The sequence below is a fragment of the Lichenostomus cassidix genome, chromosome 2, assembly GCF_008360975.1.
Source record: "Lichenostomus cassidix isolate B80296 chromosome 2, HeHo_3.0, whole genome shotgun sequence".
In the NCBI taxonomy this organism is placed as follows: Eukaryota; Metazoa; Chordata; class Aves; order Passeriformes; family Meliphagidae; genus Lichenostomus; species Lichenostomus cassidix.
Genome location: NC_139482.1, coordinates 62,808,424 through 62,830,185, shown reverse-complemented (window position 1 = coordinate 62,830,185; position 21,762 = coordinate 62,808,424). Strand labels below are relative to the sequence as shown.

At 44.3% G+C, this 21,762-nt stretch overlaps 1 protein-coding gene and 1 long non-coding RNA gene across 2 annotated transcripts in view; both read right to left on the bottom strand.

Annotated features, from left to right (window-relative positions):
* LOC146441490 (uncharacterized) overlaps positions 1-10,402 on the bottom strand; it is a 76,616-nt gene extending 66,214 nt beyond the window's left edge. The window contains exon 1 of the long non-coding RNA XR_014849929.1: positions 9,752-10,402. This is a non-coding gene — a long non-coding RNA (uncharacterized LOC146441490). The remainder of the gene's footprint in view (positions 1-9,751) is intronic.
* The window catches only part of JARID2 (jumonji and AT-rich interaction domain containing 2), a 214,183-nt gene extending 200,954 nt beyond the window's left edge, over positions 1-13,229 (bottom strand). The window contains exon 1 of the mRNA XM_085051817.1: positions 12,502-13,229. Coding sequence (XP_084907943.1) covers positions 12,502-12,546 — 45 coding nt within the window. The 5' untranslated portion in view covers positions 12,547-13,229. The remainder of the gene's footprint in view (positions 1-12,501) is intronic.
* Between the last annotated feature and the right edge of the window lie 8,533 nt (positions 13,230-21,762).

Here is a 21,762-nt window from a genome sequence, read left to right as displayed (position 1 = left end):
TTTTGTGTTTTATAAATAAAGATAAAGTTTGGATGTTATTAAAAACAGTGTCCCAAGATCTGGACGGTGCAGGCCTGGCCAATCAGGCCTAGGGGGAGGTTTCTGACTGACCAATCTGGGTAACCTTTGAAAACTCTATATATATGATGAAATCAAAACAATAAAGGTCTTTCCTTCTTGCCACTGAGAACTGAGTTTTTTACTCTGCTAGCTGCTCAACAGCGACAGACCACTTTGCCAAGGAATCCCTGTGGTCAGCTCGATGCTACTGCAGAGAGAAAAGCAGGAACACATACAGACAGGCATGCATATAGGAATGCTGCTTCTGGTCCCATTTGGCCCAGGAGGCAGAGCCTAGCAGGAATGGCTTGAAGACACCAGTGATTATAATGCCTTAAGAGATGGACAGTATGCAGGGGAAAGAAATTACAGGCTCACCACTGGCAGGATCAGAGCAAAGCCAGTATAAAAAAAGAGGAAATAATAGTTTACCTTTTCATTCTTCTCCATTCAAATTAGAGAACTAGTAATTTCCAAAATGCCTACAGGGAACTAATCTCACTGCATCCCTCACTGCAAGAGTAACGGGCATAAAATTACACCAAGACAGGAAAAGGAATCAACAAGTATATAAGACAATATGCTTATGGGGAGGGTAGTGGTGGGGAAAACATAATTACTTACATCATAAACACATTGCCTTCTTTTGCACAATAGATAACCAGCTTTCACAGAGCCAGCTCAAGCAGTATTATAATGAAATACTAAGTATGAGATAAAGAAATTATATTACCCAAACAACTTTAAGAGACCATACTTTTCTTAACATATTTCTGCTGAAAATTGCATTCCTACTCTCCAAAGCAACAGGGTCCAGAAATCATTATACCTGTCTGTCATCCAGGATGGAAGAAATCTGACCATCATTAGTTATTTTGGAAGGTTATACTCAAATTAAGATTGCAGAGCCCCTTTCAATAATGGAAGCTATGCAGTGGTTTTTATGATTGGTCAGTTGTATCACAAAATGCTTCTCTTGACTGAAAGAGCATGAATATTGATGGCTTATAAATAAAAGCCTATAATGTACATGAAATATGAAATTAGCTTTTCTTGAATGCTCACATCAGCAGGATTTGATTTCCCAAAAGTTCATAAAAGGACTGCAAAAAGGAATGAGCAGGGCTATGTTCTACTTTCCTCCACAGCATTTGTGCATTAATAGTTGGTAGAGCCTTGCAAAACATAAGCATACAGCCGGTATTTTCTCAACACTCAAATTCTGCACACAGGCTTGAGAGACAAGTAGCATCAGTATAATCCCACCCCTTCCCAAAGTGTTTCCTATGGAGCTGGTCCCCTAGACGAGCTGCATGAACCTTTCCTCATTTCCCCATCTGACCTTCAGGAGAAGAAAATACTGTGATGATAGTTCATTTTGCTTTCTTGCAAAGAGATGGCAGTAACTTTGGAAGAGCTAACTTCCTCAGACCAGGACAAAGTAGATAGAGAAGCTCAGTCAGAAAGACACAGAAATGAGAAAGAAAAGCACACTAGTGGATGACAAGGAGGGAGGGGGAAGTGAACTGTAAAAATGCCAGTACTATGCACACATTCACATTATAATGAAGAGTAAGGATAGTAAGTTAATACCTTTCAATAAAATATTAAGAGGCTGAAAAAGCAAAAAAAAAAAAAAAAAGAAACATTTCAAAAAAAAAAAACCAAACCAGGCAGTACTGCATTTCGGTAAAGCCATTTAAACCATTAAATGGCTATCACCCTCTTACAAAACTAACATTCCTGCCTGCAAATACTTGCACACTCTCTTACACAGGCATGGCAAAATCTCAAGCCCTGAAAAGCACTTCGGCATGTGCTTAACTCATAAGCTCCAAGTACTTCAATTGACGTCACTGAGAGTATTCTTACATTTGAGACAGGCACGTGCTCCAGTGCCTTCCTGGATCGAAACTGAGGGCAACAATTCCACAAGTCTTTTTAAGCTGCAGCAAAGCCAAAGAAGTCCTTGTGCCTCGCTGCTCCTTAACTGTGCCATTAAAAAGTCCTGCAGGCTTGCACTGAAAACATACCATTTAAAGAGAAGAAGGTGGAAGAGAAAAGAGTCTGGGCATAACTAAGTCTGATAATTTCAGTGACCCTATTTCACATGCAGCTCTTTGGTCATGTTGATGTGGCCAAAGCACCATACCATGAAGGAATGATTCATAGGATCACCACTGCTGGCTTCAATGGTGAGAAAAAGGCATGTGATGCCACATCCTGCTGTTCCTATAAGTAAAGGAAGCCTTGTTTTTTGTAGCTTTTTGATTTGACATGGTTTGGCCTTCTCACACTACTTGGGAACCTGGGGCAAAAATAAATCAGCACTTCAGTTCGTGTGCACATTCAATAGACATGAGTAGTTTTAACAAGAGAAGCTATCTGAATTTATTATTCAGTGGTACAAAATAAAACAAATAAAGCCATGGGAAATTTCTGGATGAACTCCCTTATGTAAGCAGGTCCTTATCCTAAGATGTAGAAAATAGAACAGTACACTGGCTTCACTTCCACACTGGAGCTCTTGCATATGAGATGGACATGTGTGGCTGCTGAACTAAAAAAGAGTAGTAGTTCTATCACATTTAGCAAAGGAACTTAGCCTCAAGCAGCACAGCTATCCTAATTTTCTTTTCTTCCCTTTTTTTCTTCTCTTGTTGAAGTATAAAATTGTTCAAATCCTACCTAAGCAAGCATAACATGTAACAGTAGTACATTTTAAATTCTATTTGAACTGATTTTAGCACTTTGGAAATGATTATGGCACTACCATGACCACAGGCACAAACACCTTTAGCTTCATTTTCACCTGTGAGGCCTAACTTCGTTTCAACATTATTTAATATTCACCATGCTTCCAGCAGTAAGGCAGTACAGCAAAATCTATATCCGAACAACACTTAGAACAGACAAGGGCAGCTAATTTTGCTTGCTATGAAATAAAACATGTATCTTGACTCCTATTTAGTCATAATTTCACAGCCCATTTAAACTCCCTCTTACTGCTAACAGACACAATCCTACCCCTCCCTTGCCACTTCATTGTGTGTTCCTGTAACACTTTCCTGAGACCAAGTATTTTTCCAGCTACATCACACACTGCACTATTAAACAAATCCACATTAAAAATCAGCTACGTTTTGTCAGTTCAGTTTTAACCAGCGAAGTCCCCAGTGTGCGATGGGAGCTATCACCTGGCACGTATCAGCCTGCAGAAGAGAAGGGGAACAGGCAGCCAGAGGGAAGCCTGAACCACTTCTTCCCATGCAGTGCAGGCTTAGAGTAATCACAAAAACTCACTGGTCTCCACATTCACGACATTGTTAATGAAGGCAAAATGCATAAGCTATACACAGGACATTTCAACCACAGACTAGGAAAAAGAGCTGAGTAGAACAGGACAGGACAGCTTCTCTCTACAGCTACTTCCTACATTGTTACTATTGGTTCAAGGCATCACAGACTTGGGGAAAACAAAAAAATGCTGCTTCAAAATTATGTGCCATTAGAATAACCATTATTTCTTCCAAATTATAAATAATTGACAAGATACAGTTACTGTAACATGCCCCAAGTCCAGCTTTTAAAGTAACATTAACTTGCTTGTCTTACAGAGTGATATTACCATATCCCCATTACAAGTTGGACAACTGCAACAAAAAAATTAACACTGTCTTTCTGACACCAGAGAATGTTCCTTTCAGTTGTCGCTATAAAGGAGAAGTCATTTGGAGTAACATTTCTTCTAATAATCTATTAAAAGCTGTACTATACCCAAGTAAGATTGTAATAAGAAGGCAGTCTTTCTGCTACTGGTGCCCTAAACCTTAAGTTTGAAAAGCTTTTATGAGTCTGCAAGGCGGGAACAGGCCATGAGAATTATCATCATTACCACTACACTTTAAGAGGAGGCAAAAAAGTGACTGTCAATCAGAAGACCACATCTCACATGTCCATCTAGGTCATCCTTGTGTGAAATACACTCAAATTAAGGCTGGTCACTTGGAACACCACCCAAAAAAGAACCACGTGCCACACCAGCTTAGTTATCAGTCAACAAATAATAACAAAAAACCCGCTTTTCACTTGGCTTTGAGTTTTATTAACTCAAAGGTCTGAATCAAGTTTTGTAGGGCACAGATCAAAACAAAAGTAGGTTTGTGTTTTGTTTTTCGGGTTTTTTTCCAGCTTGAGTTAAGAAGTTAATTGATCTGGCATACGTGCAGGGTTGGAAATTCATATAATGGAGGTTTTAACATGCATGCTGCAGCTGAGAGATTTGGCTTACAACTCTGATGTACCAAAAAGAACTGTGGGACAAACTGACTGAAAGTAATATCCATGAAATAAAAAAGGCAAAAAGAAAGAAACATATCCCCTCTCTAAATCACCCTTAGTCTGCCTAATGCGTACCTTATTAAGAGAACTCAAACCCTATAAACATATGGTGGTAGCCTGCAGCATCTTAAAAATGAAAATGCAATTTCTAGGCTATGTACTTCGCGGGCATAAAGACTTTCAGTTTTAGAACAGCACAGAAAACTATATGCTAAATATAACAACTAATAAAAATAATGATAAACATCTGAAAGAGTGAGACACTGAGCAGACTCTTGTTTAAGACTCATTGTTTCTGTCCGCTTCAATAGTGGGAACCTCAAAAAATATTTGTGCATTGCCATTGACTTGACTCACAGCTATACATCACCAAGTTCCTCACTGCAATTCTTAAACATGCAGGCCATTCAAAAAGGTAGCTAGAAAATTGTTATTTAGCTGTTTAAATGGAGTTTTAGTCAAGGTCCAGGGGAAACTGAATTCCTGTCACCGAGGAGCCTCAAAAGCTTACTCTCTCAGCTGGACTCCCCAAAATGCAGCATAACTAGCAAGATGCCTAGCACAACACTAAAGTTTACCCAAAGCAGTAACAGATCTCTTTTTATCCAGAAAAAGAATAAAGCACAATCCTCAAAGAGACAAGAAAGTCCTTCCCATAATATACAAATATAGGAAAGGGCAGAGAAACCATCTCGTTCTTGTGGGCAGTGAAAGAAAAAAATCACTTCATTAAAATGCCAGTGGCACAATAAATCCAGCAATATTGTGGAGCATGTATCTCTGCCCATTCACATAAAACTGTTTCAAAAATAGGCACAGAATACGCATATAGTTGAAAGAGCTGATAATTTCTCCAAATTCACTCCCATCATTTTTAATTGAAAAGCATGCACTGCTTCAACATTCATCTGCAAGCAAAGCTAAAAATGAATTGCTTGCAATATATAGTTATCCTAACTTGGCTCAGACAACACAGTATCAAAGTGCAAAACTAAGATTAGTAGATTATGTCAGAATGAGCTCCCATGGTTTATTTTTGAATGTTATAAATATCGTTAGCCAGTCATCATAGCATGTGCGTGCCAAAATACGCTAATCTCCTGCAACCATCACGTCATTCAAAAGATGTCAGACCAGCAAGGCAAGCTTAAAGAACTGAAAGCAGAGCACAGGGACTCAAATACCACGAACTCTTCTGGAGTACAACAGCAGAACACAGTTTCTCAACTTCTTATTATCTGCATTTCTTCTCAGTCACAGATCCAAAGCTGCATTTTTTGCAGAGCAAATCTAGGAAGGACCTGGCAGAAAACATGGCAAGAAGCCACACAGAAAAGACAAAGCAGATTACAGAGGAGAGACATTTAGAAAGGATTAAGTCATGCCCCTCAAGTGATGCAATTATGAACCCTTCTGGGGGCATCATGACAATTCTGCTGAACTGATTTTAGCAGCGTCAAAATGTCTGACTGTGTCTGTAGTAATCTGACAGGCACTAAAAATTGAACCTGTCCAGAAACTACTCTGGCTCCACAGACCTGACCTAGATGCAGAAAGTATACAGAGACTTTAGTTTAGCTTTCTCATTTTGTTTTCGGTGTCTATTTTTAATCACACAATCCCATTTTTATGCCTGATAAAAGGAGGTTTTTGTCCCCAAGATAAAAATAGGGGGTAGTGTTTATGACTCATCAGTCCAGGATGAGACATGTGCTGGAGAAATGCTGAAGCAGCTTTACATCTTCCCTGTGTGTACCAGTGGAACGATAATTTCCACCTGGGCCTTTTTCCCTGCTTCTGTGCTCAGCCAGGCTGGTCACTCTAAACAGCTTCCTGCAGCAGCATAAATTAAGCCAATAAACTTGGCACGGGAGCAGATGGGGTGCACTCACAGCAGCCGTCTGCTCGCAGAGCAGGGAGCCGTGATCCCAAGCCTCAAGCCTGGAGACATGGCGTTCGGCACGGCAATGGTCCCAGGCACCGCTCAGCTTTGCCACTGATCATGGCCACCCTTGCAGAGCAACTTGAACAGCAACACCTTACAGCTTCGGATCCCTGATCTGCACAGGGAAGAGTCAGACAAAAAGACAGGACGTGCAGAAGGGAAGAGTGCTAACATATTTTCAAACAAGACCTCACCGCTATAATTAGAGGGTTTATTCGTTTCCCACAGCCCACCACTGGAAATACCAGGCCTCTGTCAGATTACTGAAGGAACAACTTCAGAACAGGATGTCATTACACGAGGGAAAGTGTGAAACCCGAGCAAGTGAAACAGCAAATGGTTTTAAATCTTTTACCTACTGCTTCATTGAGGAAACGTTTTTGTGACTGACTGAAATAAACCCACACCTCCAAATGAAAACCAAGAGCTCCCAAATAAAACCTGGCTGTTAAAAACCAAGAAGGATTGCATCCAATATTCCCAGAAGTAATGAGCCAGCAAAACAACCAACCCATCAGAGATCTAAAACAACACCAAACACATTTTGGCAATCATATTATTTCCTGTATCTGAATTTCAGTGCCAAGTAATCCTCACATACTAGACCTGAATTTTACAAGCGATTTGCAGATTTTAAGTTTCCTGGTGGCTTCCTACCACTTAAAACCGCTTTATATAAGAAACAGTAATTACGTATAAAAAGTATATGTATACCATGGTCTATCATTCACTAGGACATTAAACTTCAAGTACACTTTACCTTTTTCTTAAAAGTCCTAACAACAGGTTAAAAACTGTCAGCTGAAGTTTTGGCCTGTGGGGTAGGAACATTTAGGGCCATCAGCACCAGGAAACACTTAAGGGAAGTTCAGGTTTGGCAACACTGAAATTTGCATTAATAGACTTGAATTTTAATGTCCCGTTAATCTTACACAGAGGCAGTCAAATCCATCAGCACTATTGTTTTCAGACTGTCTGCCCACTAAGGCAAACAATGCATCATTTACACTTGGTTTACATTTATAGTTGGGAAGAAAGCCATGCAAAGTACTAAGGGGGGAAACCAGAATGTTTTAAATGCAAATTTGGATTTCGAAGAAGCATGTATTCCTCTGCAAACTCCACATCTGCTAGATCACACAAAAGCTGGGTGCTTGTAATAAAAAATAATAAACGTGTCTCTGCTTTTCCTTTCCCTACTTTAAAATTGCCTTTAAAGCCTTCCTTTCACTTGACTGCTGCAAACTGGAAACTTTAGAAATGAAAGCAGCTGGTCTTTCCCCTCTGTCAAGTTGACTGAATTCAGTCAGTATACAATAAAAATCGGCAAAACCAAACCTTAAATCAACCCCTAAAAACATTTCCCGCCTCCTTGAGAACTTTCACTTACGTTCAAATCAATAAATAACAGCAATGTATATAAACAAAATATAATTTTTAAACGTGGATTCTCTTCAGCTTCAGACTATGAGATTTAAAAATTGACCTACTTTATGTAATACTCCCACAGCTGAGTCATCACGCTATCAACTGGTCTCTATCCGCTGCAGAGTATGATCATGTCTTAAAAAAAAATGTATCCACACTGAAATGCCTCTTTTATTACGTTAAAAATATACTGTTAATCTAACAGTCCAGTCCATTACTGGGGGGGGAGGGGGGGGCGCGGGGAGGATTTTAAAGAAAGCTGGAACTGCATAAAGTAGTCCCTTACAATACAGATGTCATGCCTTGTAGCAAGAGCCTGTAAGCTACAGGACAGAATATTGGAGAAGGCAGCAGAAATACAGATTAGGTTTAACTCTGATGCTGTTACAGCATGTAGCTTCAGGCAATTAATTTAGACTTCTTTGTTTTTCATCAAACAATAAAATGGAGAGAATGCTACTGCCTTACAGAGTCAGCTGACATTTGAACCACACTTTAGCATATGTATAACATTAGCTATTACTTTACATCTACAGAAAAGGAAGGGGTAATATGTTTTTAATGCTGGCTTAGTAGGCCTTGCAAGAGAAGGTGAAAGTGCTTAATGAACATTAGAAACTCTTCACAGGGGCCTTGATTCACTCTAATTCACTTACAGACTCCTGGCTCACAGACCATCAAGAGTGAGGAGTCCACTAGTATCTCAGGGCAAAGCATCTATTGATAGCAAAATATTCATTTAAAGAAAAAAATGTATTTTAAATACTACTTTTTTCTTATGTACTATCCTATAGCCACTTACAGCATAATGTTGGCGTATCAAGAGATCAGGAGGAGATTAAGAGGAACCCAAACGAAGGCTGTCAAGTGCAGCTAGCACCCTTAAACTTTATGTACAGGGAAAAGAAAGTAAGACTTGAGTGTGCTATGCTGCTGGAATTGTTACTGCAAGCATGAAAGACATGCAACAGAAGCAAGCCCCAAAAGGTGATGTGAAATAGGATGCAAGGTACGCTGCATACTACCTGCACTGCCAGCAGCCCATTTACACTATTTCTTGTATTAAGTGGTCAAACTTAAAGCCTGTTATCAGTTGTGGGCCTGGGGGAGAGAAATAAGCCAACTCTCACAGGAAAAAAGCAGGGCAGATGGGTCTAGCTGAAGCCCTGGATTGCCCAGGGTCAGCCTCCTGCACAAAAACACCCCTGATGCAGAAAAAGGTGGTGGTGCTGCGTGGTCACCATTCCCCCACGAAACTCCCTGAGTCAAGCACACCCAAATGGAGAGTATTGCTTCAAAGGCGGCAGCAGACACAGGAGCTCTCAGATATCTGCAGCATGCTAATCCTAGCAAGGCCTTGCTGGCCCTGTCTGAGGGGCTTACCAGGCCATCCGTAGGTGAAGCGTGTCACCTCATGGCAGACTACAGCACTTTTACTTTTGCAAGGACAAGGAAACAAATCACACGAGGCAACAGTAGTGACATTACTCCTTAATTATACTTCACCATCTGCTACCGTGGCAGAACCATGCAGGTATTTTAAGGAAGTAATCCAGGTCTGATACTCTGAGACCTAAGCCAGCAAGAACAGAAGATCTGCTATTCAGCATCACAAAAACGGTCAGAAAAATGCACCTGTGAAATTATGTTCATGACTTCAAAGCTTTTGACTCAAGAACTATTAATTCCAAGCGCATACTGAATGCAGTCTGGCTTCTCGGCGGATGCTTTACAAAGCTGTCAGTTTTGTGAGGCTGGAGCCAAAAGGCAATATTTGATATGTAAAGATGTTTGAGAAGGAGGAGGGTAAAGTGAGAAGAAAGAGTTGTATGAGTCAGCCATGGTTCTTTTAAATTAAGTGATAGGGTTTTTACATCACAGGAAAAAAAGATGCATATACGGATTTCCTCATTCCTGGGTTACCAATCGCAAAAGATAATGCTCCCGAACTTTAAGAGAACTTTAAGTTATGTGCACTTACGGAGCGGGGCTCTAAGGCCCATGACGGCAGCCCACAACACGGAGGCTTTACTCCATTGTTCTCACCACCTTCTTGTTTTCAGAATTCATTTTGCAAATGCTGGAAAGAAAAAAGAGCAACAGCAGCCTGAACAGCCCCCGCTCCTGATACAAGGCCAGGTTAAGCTGGATGGGGGTCTGAGCAACCTGGTCTAATGGAAGGTGTCCCTACCCACGGCAGGAAGGTTGGAACAAGAGAATCTCCAAGGTCCCCTTTCAACCCAAACCATTCTGTAAGTCTGTGATTCCGTGACAACCCGCAGTGGCATGAGGAGCGAGGCCACGAAGCACCACTCGGTGCCCGTGCGGCGGGGGTCAGGCTGGCGGCTGTGCCCTCGCTCCTCACGGCGGAGCATCACCTCCGGGCTGGGGACACCAGGGACCCTGGGTGGGCGGCAGGGCCCGACACCGGGACCATTGTTCCGGGCGCAGGCCAAGCTTGTGGTGGCACCGGCGAGGAGGAGGAGTTGGCGGCGCACTCCGCCGGGCTGCCGTAGAGCCCGAAGGTCACGGGCAGGAGACGTGCCACCACGCGTGTCGCCACGGGGCGACGTAACCGGCGCTCTCCTGGCACCTCCCAACCCGAAGGCGGCGGGGCGGCCCCGCACCTGCTCACCTGGCCCCGGCCGCCCCCTCCCTCTGCCCCTGGCTCCCTCCCCCGCGGAGCCGGGGGCTCCTCCCGCCCCCGCTCCGCCTCGGCCCTGACGTCACGGAGGGCGGGGGGAGCCAAGTGCTGGGGGGGCGCCGAAGATTCCGCGGCGCGCAGGCCCGTCCCTTTGTGACGTCACGGGGAGCGGGGCGAACCTGGCCGGGCGGCGGCGTGGCCGGCGGCCCGCGAGCTCCGTCACAGCCGCCGCAACCTGTTGCTGCCGCTGCCGACGCCAGCGCGCCCCGCCGCCCCCTGCCAAACACCAAAACGGGGAGGGGGTGGGGAGGAAAGAGGAGGGGGGAGAGAAGGGTTAAATAAAAGCACCGCCACGAAGTTGGGAGCGGGGGAGCATCGCGTCACATTATCCGCCCTCGTCCCTCCTGCCTTCTTCCCCCGGGAGCCGTGCTCTCGGCCCCTGCCCGGCGGTGCGGGAGCGGCGCCGCATTGTTTGCCCTGGCGAGCCCACGGGGAGCCGGGCTTTGAGGTGATCTCTCCCCCTTTTCCTCTCCCCCCTCACCCCCCCTTTAATTATTAACACCGCGGTTTCCTTCCCCCCCCCCCGCCCCGCTTTTGTCTGCCTGCCTGGGAAACGTGGACGCCTCGCGTGTTTCGCCAGACTTTCCACCCGCCGTTCCCGTTTCGATGCCATACTTTAATCTCGCCGGCCCCGGGCTCCCCTCTCCTCTGCAATGCGGATGTATTTTAATTCGAAAATTTCGGGGGGTGCGGGGGGTGGAAGGAGGAAAGGGGGGGCCAGCTCCGAAATAGCGCGCAGGCCCCCCCTCCCTTCATCCCCGAAACCACACACACGTCGTTCTACCACCTCCCCGGGCAGCATTTCAGCGGGGCGGGCAATCGATAGCGGCAGTCAGCTGGAGTCAACTGCAGTTTTTACCGAATCTATAGAATACCGAGGCAAAGTGTCCCGAAGGTCACCCTCCCTGCCAAGCAACACCCCTCCGCTGAAAGAAATCGGCGCAGACGACTAGATGCGATATAAAGTGTAACTTTTAAACCCTCGCATTAAACACGCCCAAAAGCGAGCATTTCTATAGATCTCCCCCCACACCCGCCCCCCCCAATTCTTCTTTTTTTTTTTTTTAACGTGGAGATAAAAATCATTCGCTCTACTGCATATATGGATAATCCCCTACGCTTTTCCAAACGTTAAGAAAAACTGCCCTGTGCCAATCAAAACGTACCTGGAGCACGAACAAAAATCCAACTACCCATCCACATTTATATGTTTAAAGGATTGGACAATTACAAGGGATTGGTTAAGCGGCTGAATAAAGCGAGGCAGAAATACAGCCCAGGCTGCTCTGGATTAGCCCAAATTTTCGAGCCATCATAATGAATTATTTTAAAACACCACCGAGCCATTTTCCTCATTATTGCAGTCAATCCCGAGGAACGCGCTGCCCGTAAGGCGATCCCCGGCCGCTCCGGTGTCTATCGCAAGGCATAGCAGCCGAGGATCACACACAGGAGATGGGATGTGGTACTGCGAGAAACCAGCTCGCCATAACCAGACACTCGGTTTCAACTTAAAGGGCATCCAACAACCACCGCCGCCGTTTCACCAGACGGGGACAGACACACGTACATTATTAAAAACATAAAAACAAAACAAAAATAAAAACAAAAAAACCCCCAAACCAAACCAAGCAACCCCAAATTAAAAAACAACAAACCTTTTAGCATGCAAAAGCACGGAATAAAGAAAACCGCTTGAAATCAGCAGTTTGGTGACATTATCCCGGCAGCCCCCCGAGCTCCCCGCGTTTCATCTAAAACTAGATTATGATTGTGTCATTTGAGGTCAATACATTTATTCAGTGGAGGAATAGCTACACAAATCTGGTTTTATAACCGAACTGGATAGAAGGCTTCCCCGTTAAATGGGGCCTCTGAAACTCCCCCACCACACCATAGAAAAATCAAATTCAGCATCACATTTGTTCCCAAAGCCTCAGAGCTACAAGATTAGCTATAAACTTAACATTCACTGCCATTTCCTAAAACTGGGAGTCAAACGATAGATGTTATGACCACTTACGTATTTCTTTTGAATTATATTCCTCTTGGGTCTTTCTTTGCTCATTCTGGTATCCAAATTCTGATTGCAAAAGGGGACAATTGCTTCATGAATTAAAGCCGCGACAATTAAAAAAAAAAATTAAAAAAAAAAACCGAAAAAATCCAGGAGGGAGGGGGTTGTTTGTAGTGGTATCTTGTAATCCGACTTTCTTTCCTCACAATGTGATTCTCCTAGCAATAAATCCGAGAAATGGGGGACGGAAAAAAAAAAAAAGACGAATGCGAAGGAAACAAAAAAAAAATCACTTTAGTGAAGCATTATAATGGAAAATTTCCCCCTAAACACAAAAAACGACGCCCTTGATATCCCCTTTTCTCTTTCTCAAGCCGCCTAAGCGATCTGCAGGTCCTTAGTGTCAGAGCTGTAGTTACATCTTGGAGGAGGAAAGGGGCCGGGAGGAGAAGATAAATAATCGGGACGTTGGAAGTCACGTTTGTGCCGCTGCAGCAGGGCAAGCGGCAGGGACAACTCCAGCAGCAGCGGCGGCGGCTCCGGCGGCAGCAGCGGCGGCGGCAGCGAGAGCTGCACGCACCGTGTGTGTCTCCGCTCCTCCAGCTCCCCCCCAACCAATGAGAACAGCTCTCCGCCAGCAACTTTAAATGGACCAGGTTCTTTTTTTTTTTTTTTTTTCCTTTCTGTTAATATATATGTCTGCGTGCGTGTGAGCGCGCGCGCGCGCGTGTCTATGTGTGTGTGTATATATATATGTGTGTGTGTGTGTGTGTGTGTGTGTATATATACACACACGGACACACGCACACACACATACATGCATCCACCGCCTAGGGCTCGGCCTTAATTCCCAAGCAGGGCAGCAGCCGCAGCGCCCGGCCCTTCGCTGCGCTCGGCGCATGCAACAGGCCTCGCTAAACACTCCATGCGGGTCAAGCGTCACGCGCTTCCCTTTCCCACCCCCCGCCCGTCCTCCCACCTCCCTTCTTTTGGCATTTAAACGCGGCCACCCGACAGCCAAGGTCGCCGCGAGCTCTGCGCCGCAGTCCGACCCGGGAGTTTGACGACGGTCCCTCACCGCGCAGCACGCTCGGTCGTCGTGCCCTGCCCCCCTCCCCGCCCCGCTGCAGTCTCCTCTCTCCTCCCGGCTGCCAAAGTCTCTACTTCCGCTCTGTCCCTACGCTCTCCGCGCGTCCCACGGGCTTCGGCACGCACGGGGGGCCCGCCGCGCTGGCAGCACCTCGAAGTCACGTTTGGCCACGCTGGGCCCAAGAATTGTCCTTGCTCCTAGGAAAAGTTGTAGTTCCCTTGCCACAAAATGGCGAACTGCAGGGAACTACATCTCCCGGCGTGCCTCGCGCGCCCGCCTGCCGATTGGTTGCTGGGCAAGGAACCCCCTTCGCCACGCTCATCCTTCCCCAACACCACCACCCCCCCGCTGCGTTGGTTTCCCCCTCGTGCTCGTCTCCCCCCGGCTTCCCTCCCCTCCGCGGCTCTCGGTGGTAGAGGGAGGGGGAGGAGAAGGCCGGGGGGAAGTTTGTTGGGAACCGCTGACAGGGAGTGGGGAGGCAGGCAGGCGCCCCGGGAGGCTGCAGGGAGAGCGCGGGGATTAATGTGTCTGGGTTGGGCTGGGAAGTGGCGGCACGAAAACTTCGTGTCTGTGGGCTGCGCCCGCCGAGGAGGCGGCGGTCTGGGTCTGCTGGACAGACAGAGGCTGGACAGACGGACAGACTGCCGGGAGTCTGCGGTGTCAGCTCGGGACAGGCTGCCGGGCTGGGCTGCGCCGTGCAGGGCTTGCTCGGTGTTTCCAAGTATCCCGAGGTCGCGCCTCCCGCGCCGGGGCTGCCCCGCGGGACCCCAGTCGGTGTCCCAGCACGCCTGGGAATAACCCTTCCGTGCGGATGAATGTGTGCTTCGGAATCCCGCGGAGAGCCCGGCGGCTTCTCTGGAGCAGCGGCCCGCCTTCTCGCAGGGCTGGTGCCGGGGCTGCCCAGAGCCCTGCTGCCTATCCTTGCCGGGCTCTGCCGCTGCACCGGCCGGCGGCTCCTCCTGCAAACCCGGTGTCGGTGCGAAATCCCGAAGTTCAAATTCTCCATTAATTTCAGACTTTTTTTTCCCCTTCAATTAAAAGTAAAATAAAAGAAAACGTAAACTGTTCTCGAATTGGAAGGTCCATCTGCAACAGCTCCTTAATGGTGGATTGAGGGGTTGGAGCAAGCAGAGAGGAGGGTCACAAAGTTGGTGAGGGGACTGAAACACATTCCTTACGAAGACAGGCTAGGAATGTTGGGGCCGTTCAGCCTGGAAGATTGTGCGGAGACTCCATAGTGTTCAAAGCCGGGTTGGATAAGGCCTTTGAGCATCCTGATGGAGCGGGAGTTGTCCTTTCCCTGGGCAGTGGGACTTGGAACTGGATGATCTTTAAGGCTCCTTCCAACCCTTAACATTCTATGATTTCTGTAATTACATCTTCTCTAGGGACAGGGAGGAAAGTGTGTCACTGATGGTGTGAGGCATCACCCTACCCAGTGTGTGTTTGTGCTTTTCTATAGGACTCGCCACAAGCTATGAGCTGAGGTAACTTTATTAATAGCTACACTTGGGGTAATGCTTTAGGGGCTTTACACTGTCTTCCACGTGCAGCTTTTATGTTCAGTTCCCTTCTGGAGCATATTATATCTGCTCTGTAGGGATGAAAATTTTTGTCCAAGACTCTTGAGTGGCAGTGCTCCATGTCAGGAGAGCAGGACACAGAACTTGCCAGAACCTCACTCACTAGTTCCTAGCCCTGTGTCTTCACCATGAAGCCATCCTTCCTCACTTATGTAGGTAAGTGAGCATCATGTTCTCCCTTTACCATAGAAATACAATGCAAATAATGTTTAAGATGCTAAATGGAAAAAATGTTATGTCATAATTTCTTAGTTTTCTTTCAGTTCTTCATTCTAATGGCTAATTATTTCAGGACTCCTTTTCTAATGTTTTTAATAAAAAATGGGGTACAAAATGATCTGTGCTTGGCATCATCCAATATCAAGCTTTTACAATAATAGTACTTGTGATCATGTTGGTCTTTTAATGCCTTTTCTTTAGGTCTCCAGTAGGAAAATATACATTCCTTCTAAGTGTAAGTCTGAGGAGGAGATATTTTTGTTCCTTTAAATTGAAATATGCCCATTTCTTGTAGGACTGTTTTACTTCATGGCCTCACTTATTTTTATGAAGGTATTTATGTAGCATGAAGGTCTAGGACATACTTGGAAGAAAATGCTTTTGTCTTGGCTTTTCTTCCGTTAGCAATGATGAATCTGTGCTTCTCCAGGAGACATTTTGGAAAGCCAGAAGAGACAAAGATAGTAATTCATGTATTTCTGAGTCAACAATTGAGCAAAAGAGTTTTGTAGAAAACCTACCTGGCTTTTCTCAAATAACATAAGGTAGCAGACCCAGCTATTCCCCTGCCCCTTACTTTGGAGATTACTTCCTGAGTGTTCTTAAAAGTCTCAGTGTTGCTATGTTTGCTACTGGCTTTTGTGGCATGTGTTGAACAAGAGCTTTCTGTCAGTGCAAACTAATGAATTTTCTTCTCGAGGCTGGGTGGCAGAAACCTTTCCCATAGATCCGTGGCTCTATTTACATTTGTGTTCTGTTACACAGAGCATTGTATTATGCACATGCTGGGTGTCGTGTATCTGCCGTGGGTCTTGCCTTTCAGTTCTAGCTTGTGTACATTTTGGAGATTGACCTTTTAAATACTGAAGCTGAACTGGTTTACAAAATTAATTATATGCTGGTACAATAGCATTTAGTATCATAGGTTAGCTGCTGCTGATGTCAGTGTTTGCCTTTACATTTGATCACTTTTTTTCCCTAGTTTTATTGTGATTTTCATCATGGTCACTTCCAACTGTGACTCTGCTTCAAGATGTTTGAGAAATTACTACTGTTAGCATGATAGAGTTTCCTTGTTTCCATCTTATTCATTTCTTAATTGTAAATAATCCTGTTACAGGAATTACACACATTTATAAAGGAGCCCCCAAACTGGATTTATATGTTCTACAATTAGTTTTTAGTCACTGTCCAACATCAACTTTTCTAATAACCTGCAAAGGCCAGAATAGGCTCAGTGGTATGAGTACTGTTGTTCAAAAATTTGGAGTGATTTTTTGTTTGTTTGGGTTTGTTTAGTTCTTTTTTCTTTTGCGGGGGAAGGATTTCTTGGTTTGTGTTGTTTGTTTGGGGTTGTGTTGTTGTTTGTTTGGTTTTTTATGGGGGGTGATGATATTGTGGATAATTTCTTTGTATGAGCATAACACATTTTATGCATTGTGCATTTGGACTTGTGCATACTAAGTGTCCTAGGTGCAGTTATCTCAAAACAAGAGGTGAAACATGGTCACTTTCTAGCATATAAGATAACATTCTAGCACGCAATTCAGTGAAAAGTGAGAGGAAACTTCCTTAAGACAGAACTTTGGTGAGATGTTTCCAGCTACTAAAGTTTTCATAATACTTGCCTAGATCACACGTCAGTGAAGATAAAATCCCTTTGAGGTTGTAGGAAAAGGACATTCATCACAGCTGACTAATGTATGACTGCACTTCCTTTTTTCCTTTTTTTTTTTTTTTTTAATTTTTTTTTTTAATCAGGGACTACTGCTTTTGACACTTTCAGACTTGGAAGACTGGTTTGTGATGTCCTCAGAGTCATGGGGCAAGAGTTTTAGTAAGCTAATGTGGCAGGTTGTGATATGGGTGCTGGCCAAAACAGGTCAAAACAAATAAAAAAGAATATGTAATTCATAAGGAAAATGAGGGTTTACTATAAACCAAAGCACAAGCGTTTAAGTTGTTGATTTTTTGTTATTTCTTCTTATTGGTCAGATAGATAAAACAATAGGCACAAGCAGTATGGGGAAGGCAGAAAGAACATGGGGTGAATTCATGAGCCGTAATTCACCTGTCAGTGAACAAAGGGCATGATGCCAGACAAGTTCGGCCATAAAAGAGCCTTGTCTTGGGGGCTGGCTGTGATTATTTGTGGACAGATGGCTGCTTACCAGTTCATAAAAATAACTTCTGGATACCTTTTCTTCAACTGTGTTGTATTTACCTGAATTATGCCTCAGAAAAGACAAGATTAAGTTCTTTAGTGTTGGACAGGTTTTCTGCATCTGAATGGGATGCAGCTTTGAATTCTGAGACCTTACATCTTGTGTGGATAAAAGCAAAATGTTTTGTACACTGAGAAGGGTGAGTGTGAGAGAGAGATTGTTAGCTTTGTGCTGCTGGATACAGAACTTGCTTCTAGCCCTAGAATCAGGTTGGCCATCTGCAGAGATATGTGGGGAATTCTTGGGGGCTTTTTTGAGGTTTTAATGGCTTCTTGAAATCTTGATGGAGTAGGAAAAGAGAGATTGAAAGTGGGCCTCCAGTTTTGTCAAATCTATACACATTCCTACAAAATAGCTTTGTGTGCCACAAACAATGTGGCACATTTATTGCCATAAATGCACACATTTATGTACAGCATATTTTGTTTCATGTTTGAGAAGGTGGAACTTTACCACAGGCAGTCAACTCTTTCTTCTAGCAGCTAAAAATGATGTGGAGACCATCAGAGAGAGGCTTCTGCCTATAGATCCCTCGCCACTGACCTGAGTTGATGTGTAGACCCAACATTCTAGTTTCCACATTTCCTAATTGGAGATCCCCTCCACTTTCTGTCATGCTTTGCCTCCTATCTCTCCTGTGTTCATATTCTACTGTATTGTTTTCCTTTAGTCTTTAAAGCCTCATAACACATTACAGTAATATCTGAGTAGAATATTAAAAATAGCATCGCAATACTTTTTTAAGAGAAAACCACCTACTGCTGTGAATGAATCTCTTGGGGAAGAAGGAAGTAGAACTTCTTTTTATTTGTTCCCAGGGGGAAATAAGAGATACGAGTAGCCAGTTACTGGTAATGAATTTGGCCACTTCCCCCCAAACTTTTTTACTTGTTAAGTGTATGTAAAACTGTACACATTTGTTAAATACATGCACAAAATGCAGACATAATGACAGTGCAACACAGTAAGCTGGTGTACATGCAAGGTGATGTTTTTGCATCTGGGTCTAAGGGTTTCCCAACAGGCAGCCTCCAGCATGCACTTAAGTTCTAGATGTGTAGTGGATTTGGTATCAAATGCACAGAGGCTGGATTTGTGCATCGCAGATTTCTGTGCGTGATTGAAAATCTTCTGGGTAATTGAGACATGGTGCCTGGCATCTCCAGGATCTTTTAGGCGGCCCTACATACATGTGCAGGCAGACACTACACAGATGGTCAGAGTGAAAAGATACTAAAGTGGCTAAGTTAATCACTCAAAAGTTACAAAATGCCAGAATTGCGAAAATGCTTTTGCAATCCTAATTCCATCCATATAGCTATATATTGCTTTGTAATAATCTTAAAATAGACTACATACCATTTCCCCCACCTCCATAGGATGATTGGGTTTTATTTATTAAGCAAGTCTGCTCTGGGGATGAATTAGAGTACGTGCTGAAGGAGAGAGAGTGTTGTCTGTTGAACTCTTACCCTCCTGAGTTCCTGTGAATGTAAGAAGGGAAGACATAATCTCATTGTTAAGGCAGCTGAATGTTGCTTTGGAGAAGTTGATCCTCTGCCAAGGAGTGTGATGCTGGGTAAGCCATTTACATCAATCTTTTAATAGTAGCCTGGTCAGCGGTACTAATTTGTACATAAATAGCTACAGTTGTCAGGTGGGTGATGAGTTGTGACTTGTGACCATCATAGCTCTTTGATCCAAATCTCATAGGGTGCAGGATGCTTTGTTCTCCCACTTGAAAATGTAGAAGAGGAGATGGGGAAATAAATATGTCTGTGGTTGCTAAAGTGTTCCTGTTGCAGCTCTTGCATCGTTCCTCATTTTATGGGTTCTCTTAGGACTACACATGTCCATCTGCACCAAAGGCTGTTGGAGGCTGTATCCTTCAAACGCTTACAGAATATGTAGTGCTTAATACTAGCAAGACCTGTGTTCTAGGTAATTTGAGACTCTTCAGATCTTAATTTCTAACTGCCTTAGTTTAGAGAACCTGAAAAATGGAATGGATATATTCCTTTAGCTCACAGAACTGATATCACTTGTGGACTGTTCTCAGGAAAGCACCACAGAAAAAGCATCACAAATCTCTTAATTTGATTCTTTGTCTGCCTTTTCTCTAGTACTTTGTCAGCTTTTCTTTTCTTTGAATTTTATTTCCCTCCTTTTTACAGCTGGCAATGTAAAGCTGCTTGTCCTTGCCACATTGTTCTGCTTTTACTGCAGTTTGCTCAGTTGCCTTCTCTTGAGGCATGGGACTGTGGGACGGTAACCCTTGTGGCACACAAGCTTGAACAAAATCCTCAAAAGTACACAAGCTTGAACAAAAATTGTCAAATTGATGTGAACTTCTGGTTTTGTTGAAGTGTAAGTTGCTGCACAAACTGTAATTTTGCATAAATGTGAACTGTTTCAGTTGAGTTAGTAATATAAACCATTTAATTAAATTGAAGTGAAATGCTTTTACATGGAAATAAGAGCTCTAGAAGGAAGAAGGGGAACTGGAATGTCTTAGTGGATGGAAGAGGAGGTGGAGAGAAGCACTCCATCCTTCTTCCTATTCTTAATTCCATGTGCTCATTTGAAAGTCAGCCTTCCTTCCTTCCTTCCTTCCTTCCTTCCTTCCTTCCTTCCTTCCTTCCTTCCTTCCTTCCTTCCTTCCTTCCTTCCTTCCTTCCTTCCTTCCTTCCTTCCTTCCTTCCTTCCTTCCTTCCTTCCTTCCTTCCTTCCTCCCTCCCTCCCTCCCTTCCTTCCTTCCTTCCTTCCTTCCTTCCTTCCTTCCTTCCTTCCTTCCTTCCTTTCTTTCTTTCTTTCTTTCTTTCTTTCTTCCTTCCTTCCTTCCTTCCTTCCTTCCTTCCTTCTTTCTTTCCTTCTTTCTTTCCTTCCTTCTTTCCTTCTTTCCTTCCTTCCTTCCTTCCTTCCTTCCTTCCTTCCTTCCTTCCTTCCTTCCTTCCTTCCTTCCTTCCTTCCTTCCTTCCTTCCCCCAGCCTGATACTTACTTTGAGCCATGGGGAAGATCAGGTTTGTGGGATTAATGCACTCAAAGTTGTGATCAGAGGACAGTGTTGATGGGCAAGGGGAGATCCTCTCTGTGGCCAAAAGGGGCATGGGACAGTGCTGGAGCAGGGGAGGAAAAGATGACTACCTTGCTTGCATTTCATTGGTGGCAAGTGTCATGGGAATGGGGGAAAAATTGAGAGGGGAAAGTGGAGGGTGGGACTGGAATGAGTGCAGAAGCAGGTAGGTTGCGAGAAGGGAGAAGGACTGAAGAAAGGAGCAGGGAATAGGTAGGTAGATGGAAAGGATCAAGGGCAAATCTTGCTGTAAGAAGTTGAATCTGATGATTTGGTGGGAGGAAGGGAAGAGGCAGCACACTTTTGGTGCTCCAGGGTGGACTGGAGGCTCTAGAGACTCCCAGTTCAGCCAGCGCCATTCCATAAACCTGTTATTTGCACGCCTGCTCTTCTTGTCTGCACATCAGCTGTCTGGGCAGAGCCTGTCTTCCAGGGCTTAATTTGAAAAGGGAGAGAGTACATACAGTTCTGAGATGAGATGTTGCATGCTGGAGCCCAACTTCATAGGCAATACTAATGCTCCTTCCAAGCACAGGACACACTCAGTTTTCCTGTTGGGAAGAACACCCATCTCAGTTGCCCAGAGCTGGTTCCAGATGATGAGTAGCGTGGAAAAGTGGTGAATCAGGCCTTGAGTTTGGATCCAGTGCTGGCAGGGTCTGTGCTGCTGGTGTCCAATTTACTAGCAAAAGATTAGCCATCATTTTGCCTTGTAACTGACCATAAATTTCAGACATTTGAAACATCATTTGTATTATAGCCAAGTAGAATAAATTTTGAGCATAGTGGAAGCTGTGTTTTTTATAAAAGGCCACGTTTATAAGTAATCAAGTAACACACACAGTGATGGCTCCTACTAAAAGGGCAGAAGCAGCAAGTTGTTTTTGTAGTCATAAGGAAGGTTATTGGACAATTCAGTGTTTAGTAACAGTATAGAAAAGATCCGATCCTACAAAGTGCTTCATGCTCTCAATTACTTTTGATTATTGACCAGTTTTTGAGATGCTCCTGCAATGCACAGAGTCAACACCATGAAATCATTAAGCAAAGAGCAGAGTGTAGGAAATAAAGAACAG